Source organism: Pteropus vampyrus, unplaced genomic scaffold, assembly GCF_000151845.1.
Source record: "Pteropus vampyrus isolate Shadow unplaced genomic scaffold, Pvam_2.0 Scaffold59, whole genome shotgun sequence".
Taxonomy (NCBI): domain Eukaryota; kingdom Metazoa; phylum Chordata; class Mammalia; order Chiroptera; family Pteropodidae; genus Pteropus; species Pteropus vampyrus.
Window position 1 is genome coordinate 3,678,907 of NW_011888840.1, and position 9,017 is coordinate 3,687,923.

The following is a 9,017-nucleotide window of genomic DNA, read 5'->3' on the forward strand; positions in this document are numbered from 1 at the left end:
TTCTAGATTTTCCCCCAAAGAACAGCCTTTTTACAAACCTAAAAATGGTGTATACAATGCAATTTTGTTTTTGCTTTTACTTCCTTACCACACTTTCCCCAATGTTTCTGTACTATTTTTATAACTATTTTTCTGAGACTTCACGTTTCCACAAGTTGAAATATCATGTTTTGCTGTCATTCTCTGCATGCCGGTCATTTAATTATTTTTACAATTTTAGGACCCTGTATATAATATTACAGTGAGGACATTAATTCATACTGCTTTTGCTTGTGCTGAAATATTTTCATAGATACATTTCCAGGAACAAATTGCTGAGTGGGTCAAAAGGCATGACTGATGATATAAAAAGACTTTCCTTACCTCCTCCAAAGCTTGTATTAGTTGCACAGTTTTCCTGCCTGCAGCAGTTGAATCATCGTAATTTAAAGACAATATCTGTTTTGAGATCTCTCTGAACCAAGCTTGAAGATTTTCTATTAATACAGAAACAAGGAAAAACTATTGAAATCCCATAATTCCTAGAGCCATGGCTTTGAATTTAATTAAGTAATCCTTTACAAATCTAGTTCTTACTCCCAGAGCTTTTACTATCTTCTTATAAGAGAAACAAAAATGCCTGGGGCATTCGATGTAGAAGAGATGAAACTTTCTACCCGAGTAGTTCAGTCTACAATACCTGGCAGAAAGGTTTAAAGGCCCAAGTACTTGCTGTAAATTGTCTGTGTGCAAAGGTGGCAGCGGCAGTGGGGAGGAGGGGGGAAGGAAAAGGATGGCGCATAGAGAGAGCTTTCTGGAGAAGCGAGGAGGGGCACAGACCTGGACAGACAGAGAGAGGAAGAGGGATAGTTTATCCCTAGATGAGGGGACATGCATAAGCAGAGGTTTGGGGGTAAATATGACAGTGGCATAGAGGGAAAGAGACCCACCTGTGAGGAGTGTGAGGTACAAGTGGTGAGCTGTGGAGAAGTCTGAACTAGGTGATGCTACTTGCATCAACAAATCAGCTGGCATTTCACATGGGAGAGAAAGGGAAGGGCATTCATATGCTCCGAGTATCCTCAGTGGGTCAGGCAAAGCTCTAAGCTTCATCTCGTTTCTCAGACAGGACAACTGATGCCCAGAGGTGGTAAGAATCCTATGCAGGGCTACATGGTCACTGAATGGTAGAGCCTGGACTTTTACTACTGTCTCAATTCAAAGGCTTTTGCTCTTTTCACCTCACCAAGTTGATTCCCTAAAGTTTTTTTTTTAATCAGTAAGATGACTTCACTTTAATAAAATCACTTAAGGGCTTATAATCTAATTTATTGTAATTGACATGAGGACCACGAGTTGTAATTTTAAAGACTTTTTGCAGGACTGAGGGATAGCTATGGAGCAGTAGAAAGAGCATAAGATTTGGAGTCTGAGGTGATGAGTTAGATCCAGGCTCCAGACCTCTGTTACCTTAGGCAAGGGATTACTTTTTTAAGCTTCAGTTTCCTTTCATATAAAATAATCCCTCTGCTGGATATTTACCCCAAAGCCTTGAAAACCCATATCCAAAAAGAAATTTGCACACCGATATTCATAGCAGCATTATTCACAGTGGCCAGGACATGGGAGCAACTGAAGTGTCCTATGATAGATGATTGGCTAAAGAAGCCGTGGTACATATATACAATGGAATATTACTCAGCCATAAGAAAAGATGAAATACTGCCATTAGCGACAACAGGGAGGGACCTCGAGATAATCATGCTAAGCGAAATAAGCCAGACAGAAAAAGTTGAAAATCACATGATATCGCTTATATGTGGGATATAAACCTAAAAGCAACAAATGAACAGGACAAACAAACAGAGACTCATAGACATGAACTATAGACCAGTGGTTACCAGAGGGTAGGGGGTTGGGGAGGAGGGGGTAGGTAGGTGGTTAAAGGTGATCAAATATATGGTAGCTGAAGGAAACTGGACTTTGGGTGGTAAACACGTAATAGAATACACAGATGTCAAATTATAATTACACTTGAAAATTATATAATTGTATTAACCAATGTTACCCCAATAAACTTAACAACAACAAAAAATATATATATAAAATAATGATATATAAAATAATGATCCTTATAGGATTGTAAGGATCAAATGAGAAATATCTGAAAAGTACTTCATAGGCTGAAATATGCTACATAGCCAGAAAAAGTATAAGATGATGTTTTTTTTTTCAATTATAGTTGACATTCGATTATTTTGTTTTAGTTTCAGGTATATAACATAGTGGTAAGACATTTATATAATTTATGAAGTGATCCCCCTGATAAGTCTAGTACTCATTTGGCACTATACATAATTACAATATTACTAACTGTATTTTCTAAGCTTTACTTCCCCATGACTATTTTGTAATTGCCATACGATATTGTTTTGAGTGACCTCTGGGATAATGCTGCTATTTATAAGAAGTTAAAAGAGACTAGAACAGAGATTAAGGTGCCTGATTCTGGACAACTAAGCTGGTCATATTGTTACAGGTAGTTCTTTGTTTTTTAGTCCCAACATAGCAACCTGCAAAACAAATTGCCAATTTATATCACATCATTAGAAACTGGTCGACTTTTCCCAAATGAAATAATGTAATCTGGAAATATATTCAATCATTCAAGATCAAATAAATCAATAAAAGCCAAATAAGGTAATCACAAGCTCATATTGATTAAAAATAGTAAACTTTTTAAAATAAAAAGCTATACTATTAAGCAATTCTACTACATAATTATAGGAAATGAATTTGATAATTAAAACAAACATTAAACATTAAAAAAATAGTATAATTTGTCACTTTAAAATTCAGAATGGTCATTCGGGGGCAATTTGAGACATTCCTATCTGTATAAAATTTTGAAGTGATATGGCAATTTTCCTATAGATAAAATTTCCTAAAAGAAGCAGGATTAAAATCACTAAAGTAAAACTTAAGCTACGTTTTGTTTCAAAACAGTCTGCATGTCCCCTTTTCTGCCACTAGATGATAGGGTGCATCGATGAAAAAGGGCCAAACAAGATTAGAAGAAAACATCTTAGATAACCCCTACGCTGGAGGTTAGTAATATTCTTGAGTGAACTATCCTTCCGAGTAAATCATGACAGCTATAGGTCCTTTACCCCTCTCCCCAAATGCACATAAGTTGAAATGCTAGTTTTGCATAGTATGGTGGGGTGGGAGGATGGATTATGACTCTGTAAGGGCCATCTAGGAACCAGAGAATAAGAACCCTTGATTTAGCCTAACTTCGTATTCCAAAGACGAGGAACCTGAAATCCAGAGAGGACGTGGGAGAGGGCCCGAGGGATCTTCATTAGTAGTGTCCTAGCATATGATGATGACAACATCAGGACTTCGGCTCTGCCTACTTCCAATAATCTGTGTATACATTTCTAACAAATCAGTATTTCCTCTTCAGCAATTACCATTTTTCTCTACTCTGGTTAGGGGTTTCACTCCCGAAAAGACATCAGCAAGCTCTGTCATCCGCTCTGAGCCCTCCTTCTTGTAATGCTCCCATTTGGCTTGCTTTTCGGAAAGCATTTGTTTGAACATCTATTGACAGGACAGAAGAGATTAGGAGAAAAACCCAGATTAGGCAGTTTACTAAGAAAGCCTGAGTGACACCCAATTTATTATAAAAATATAAGCCTAACATGAACATCTCCTTGATGTCAGCTCTTAAGTCTTACTGCTTTACACACATGGAGGGGCAAAGCCAGACCATCTCTGAGATACATGAGCACCACCTGGGCAGCTCCTGAGTTTTCAGATTCCCAAGCCCCACTCCTGAAGATTCTGGTTCAGGTCTCGGGTAGGCCCAGGAGTCAGAATTTTTAATGTGACTTTAAATCTGGTGACTACTGCTCTAAGGTCCTTTCGAGGTAACAATTTCTGTAATTCTAATTTAATTAGTCAGGGAAGGTTGAGTATTACTTTAATCTGACTGGGGAATGAACTAAATTACTTACAAAAAATCCTTTCTTGTTTGATTACAGGTGGTTTCTTTGCTTAACAGTAATTCAGTTTATTAATTCATTCCTTCATAAAATTTAAGTCCTATAAAGACTTGGGCAGAGAAGGAAATAGTACAACTCAGGGTTTTTATTTCTTCTTTTTTGAAACAAACTTTAAAAACATATTTAAGGTATGTCGCCAAGGTACAGGAGTTTATTTCACTGGGCTCTTAAGAGGTAAATATGCATGAATATTGATTTTTCACTTGAGAAATTCTTCATTCTTCAGCATCAAAATGAATATTGATGAGATAAGCAACGGGGTAGGGAGACTCAATTTGCAAGTGAAAGGATCAAGGCTGGGTAGAATTTTGTGGAGCCAGTGGCACAGGAATCCTAGTGATCAGGCAGGGTAATTAATCAGTGAAATAAGTTATAGGATAAGGAACAGTGAGACTTATTTACGAGCCCACCCTATCGTTGAGTGCCTGGGACCCATCAATGCCATTTGACCAGTAGTAGCAATACAAATATAATGAAGCCTTCATTATAGACCAAATGCCTTCTGAGTCCTTCAAACACTCATTCACAGGTTGAACTCATAGGTTTCATATCTTGTAAGATGAGATGTAAGATAGGGGATGGTCCTCAAAATAGGAGATGTGCCTTCATATAAAGATTAGAAGAAACACTGTTCCAATTAATATGTTTACAGGAGAATCAGAAAGTGATTCTAGAAAGAGGATGGGGTGGGAGGTAGAAGAGATAAAAATATAGGTTAAAGAATGAAGCTGAAATGTCAGAAATTCAAACATGTCATTGCTTTGTTCAATTTGTATTGGGCAGCTTTTTTTCTCTTTCTACCGGGTCGTTCTCTTCCTGAAGACCTTTAGCGATGAACAGGTGCTCCTTTAGGCTGTTTTCTGTCTTCCTTCTCTCTGAATAGAGCAAGGGAGCTGCCCATTCTAGTCCAACAGAGTCCAGAGAACAGCTTTACGATGTGAAACACTGGCTTGGTCAGACAGATGACTCAGACTTGTGTTGATGTCCACTCTACAGTCTGGGGTTGCTAGAGCTCTGGTTCCTGATCCTAACTGCGCCAAGGGCATTTCTTCCTTGTGGGCAATTCTTACTTGCCTCTGAAAGGCCAGTTTTGCTTTGACCAACTCATAAGATGCCTGGTTCCCGTTCTTGGGTCTTTCCTGGTTCTCATCTCAGCTTAATTTGCCTCTCCTCCCTACCACACTGAGAACTCCTTGTTGGCAGGGACATGTCTTGTTCACATTTGAACTCCTAGCACCTCACTGGGAACAGAGAAGGTATTCAATAATGATTTGCTATTCAGAGGAAAAACATTAGCAATATTTAAGGGATCAAAAAGGGGTAGCATCTCTCTGATCTTATAAAGTGATACCGAGTCAAGTCACTGGAAACACCCAGCACGTGCGCTAACATCCCGTTAAAAATCAACGTCTACTTTTTCTGAGCTGCTTCATAGGAGAGGACAGTGTCCTCGTGTACCTAGAAGACAAAGAAACACCTAGTGCACCACTAATCAGATCGAGGAGTGAGTGAGTGACGGTTCTGAATGGGCATTGATGTCTGGGTTAGTTCCTGGGCCCACCTGATCCAAACCCCGAGGGTTACTCTTTACAAAAGCCAGACATTCCCAGGTATCTGCCATTTTGGTTATGTCCATAGGAGCTTCTTTAGGGGTAAGACTAACCCAGAATTTCCTTCAGTGAACTTGAATTCCTTAAAGTCCTTCAGAGGACGTTGATTAAATGTCAATCATCCATCCTACATAAGCCACTTCCAATAGGCCATCACGGCTCTTAAGATGAAGACTGAAATCTCGTGAGGTCCAGCACCCTTCATCATTTCAGACCACTTTTCTCTTGTATTTTCTCCCCTCAAGCTTACTCATCCTTCAGACCTTGCTGTTTCCCATCCAAGAGGGCTTATTCTGTCCTTTCTGGAATGTTCTCCATCACAGTCCCTACCTTTGTCTTAGCTAACTCTAACAGGTCCCTTCTTCCTGTCCCTTCAGAAGCTCTTACCTCTCTTCTCAGGGAAGTTGTCAAAACTAGGATAGGATCCTTTATTTTGGGTACTGAGAGGACTGTGTTCTCTTCCTTTAGAGCACATATATGGGTTTGCATTTATATTTTCATTAGTGTGATTCTGATTCATGTCCATGTCCTCACTAGACTGCAACCTCCACAATCCTGTGTACTTTTTCCATCATTGTATCTCCAATGACCATTGGCACTAAATGCCTGTTCAACGTTTAATCCTGTCCTTTTTCTGTAAGAATTATCTCAGACAGCTAGAATCTGTAGCTCGAATCGGAGATACTGCTACTAAATCCCAATCTATAAAAAAAATTTTAAGCATAAAGTAACTCAGACTTTGGTGATTATTCACTGAATAATTTTACCTCTTTGAGTATAAACTCAAATTGTGCAGTATCCAACAGCAAGTGAAAGAGGATCTTGGGATTGTACCTAGAGTCTGTTAGGATCTGGTCCTTGATCTGACGAAGGCGTTTGTTGTTTGGGTCACAGGCTACAAGTAGGAAGAAAGGAGTTTCCATTTATTAAATGTGTAGAAAATATCTATGAGATATGAATTATTAAATACTTTCCTTCACTTTAAACCTTTAAAAAGTAATGTATATATCAATAACAGATGCTAAAATTATAGTACATCCCGGCTAAGAAGTGCAATCGAACTGTTAAATATGACAATTAGATTTGACATGGAACGTGATCCATGATATATTGTTGAATGAAAAAAAGCAAGCTGAAGAACAGTGTTTCCAAATTTTGCAGGCACTTTGGGGTTGATTTATTATTGACTATCCAATATAAACAGGTAGAGCCTTCTGACACCATTTCCTGGGTCCTCTTTATGTCATGTCTGTTTGGAGTTGCTTTCATTTAGGCATTGAGTGCTGCCATTCAATTGTGGACAGGTACCCAGAAGAGAGTTAATACAGCAGGCCTGACACTGCTATTTTCAGAAAGGCACATTTGCAAGGGTGGCCCCTGGCTAGCATCTGGGAATTTGGATTTTGGAAGAGTTTCCATCATTTTGAAAACTGATAACAATGGCCCATTATGCTTTAATCGTTTGTACAAACAATGTTTATGATGAACACATTTTTCTTCTTGGAGTCTGGAATTTGGTACGTGCCAAGCAGAAGCAGCGTGTGATCAGCCTCTGACAAAGACCTTGGGCACTGAGTTTCTAACAAGCTTCCCTGGTTGGCAACATTTCACCTGTGCTGTCACAACTCACTGGTGGGGGGTTGAAGGCATCCCGCACGACTGCACTGGAGAGGACTCTTGGAAGCTTGTGCCTGGTCTCCTCCAGACTTTGCCCTGTGCGCCTTCTCTCTTCGCTGCTTTTGCTTTCTATCCTGTTGCTGTGATAAATCGTGGCCAAGAGCACTACTATATGCTGAGTCTTGCTAGTGAATCACTGACCCTGGGGTGGTCTTGGGGAACCTACATAATAGGGGAGTAGGGTTACCCACACAAAGGTGTGGTGGTACTTATAAACAGAAACAGACCAGGAACCATTCTGCTCCTTGTAAAGAGCCAAGGGCAAAGGCACTTAGAGTTTTCTGGACCACCCACTATCTAGGCCCAGAGATTATGGCAATTAGGACAAGGCCACAAATTAGGCAGTGACTGAACCAGGGATAAAACGCCAGATGTCCTCATTCCCTGTTCAACCTATTAGAAGCCAAGCTAAACTGTTTTAAATAAAACAAATGATGTTTTTAATATATAGAATTAAAAAAATGCTGATATTTGTTAAAATTGGTTTATGAGGCCAATTATTACCTAAGAAAGGATAAGAAAATAGGATAAAGCAAAAATATTTACAAGTAAAAGCCATCTAGACTACAAATGAAGTCAAAATAAAAACTTGAAGATAATAAACATTGTCAAAAAGTCCACAGCTGATAAGGTTCAAGGTCTCTGGCAGTCACTCTAGCATCACACGTGTACCTTCCCGCTTTCCTAGCTGTCCCATCAGCATCTGGGAATGGCTGGCACGTACAGAATGACTCTGTTCTATGAGCAACTGTCAGGGCTGTGTTCGGTGCTTCGGTTATGGTGGAGCCTGTGGGAGGCCATTTTATATATTGATTTCTATGTTACTCCATCAGGAGGGGACTCACGACAACCTGGAGCAGGGCTCAGTTTTCATGGGAAACTGCAGAGTTCTCATTTATCATGCGTTCTCCCGAACTACCTTGGAACTGGTGATATAGATCATACAGAGACAATATTTTCAGCTTCATATTTTCCTAAATAAAAAACCAAAACAAAAAAACCGACCACGCCAAACGTGTAAGGATTTCCACTTGTCTTTAAATTAATTCTAATTTAACAAGAAACTTTCTGATATTAATTTACTTTCATTTTTGGATAGGGGACTTCACTGCGCATTACAATTAACTCCTTGATATAAACCAGGTGTGGTTTCCAGTGTTCTCAGGGTCCGATCCTCTCTCTCAGATCTGCCCCTCAAGAATTTAGACCCAGAGAATGGAGAGAACCAGAAGCATGATAAGCCTGGGGTCAGACTTGGCCTTGTCTAGCCAATGCTGCCCCAGAGAGTGTTTCTTCAACAGCCACCAGGCACTGCGGAAGCATTGTAAGCCCGGGTGAAATGCCTCCAGCGGGTTAGTAGGAGGAGCTATGAAGAATATGTGTTCCTTCTTGCACACCATGACTGAAATTCCCTACAAGCTAAATAAGCAGTTACTTTTCTCACACATGACTCACAACCAGTTAGGCGAATCACTTGTTTCTGGCAAATTATGACCTTGAGCAACCAGGTCAGACAACTGTCAGACACAGAAATGAAAAACAGATGTGGCTGAAGATGAAAGCACAGGACTCTTGACAGCCGAGGTTGTCCCTGGCAGGGTGCAAACCCAGGAGACCACTGGCTCTCAGAATGCAGGTACAGCTGTCGGGCATAGTTGTCTGAAGATGAAGCTGAGACTGA

General features: G+C 39.8%; 1 protein-coding gene across 1 annotated transcript in view; it reads right to left on the minus strand.

The window, feature by feature from the left end:
• WASHC5 (WASH complex subunit 5) overlaps positions 1–9,017 on the minus strand; it is a 53,627-nt gene that overhangs the window by 27,587 nt on the left and 17,023 nt on the right. Inside the window, exons 10-12 of the mRNA XM_011360811.2 lie at positions 6,427–6,554; positions 3,456–3,585; positions 364–476 (exon numbers count right to left, since the gene is read on the minus strand). Of these exons, the coding sequence (XP_011359113.1) occupies positions 364–476; positions 3,456–3,585; positions 6,427–6,554 (371 nt within the window). The remainder of the gene's footprint in view (positions 1–363; positions 477–3,455; positions 3,586–6,426; positions 6,555–9,017) is intronic.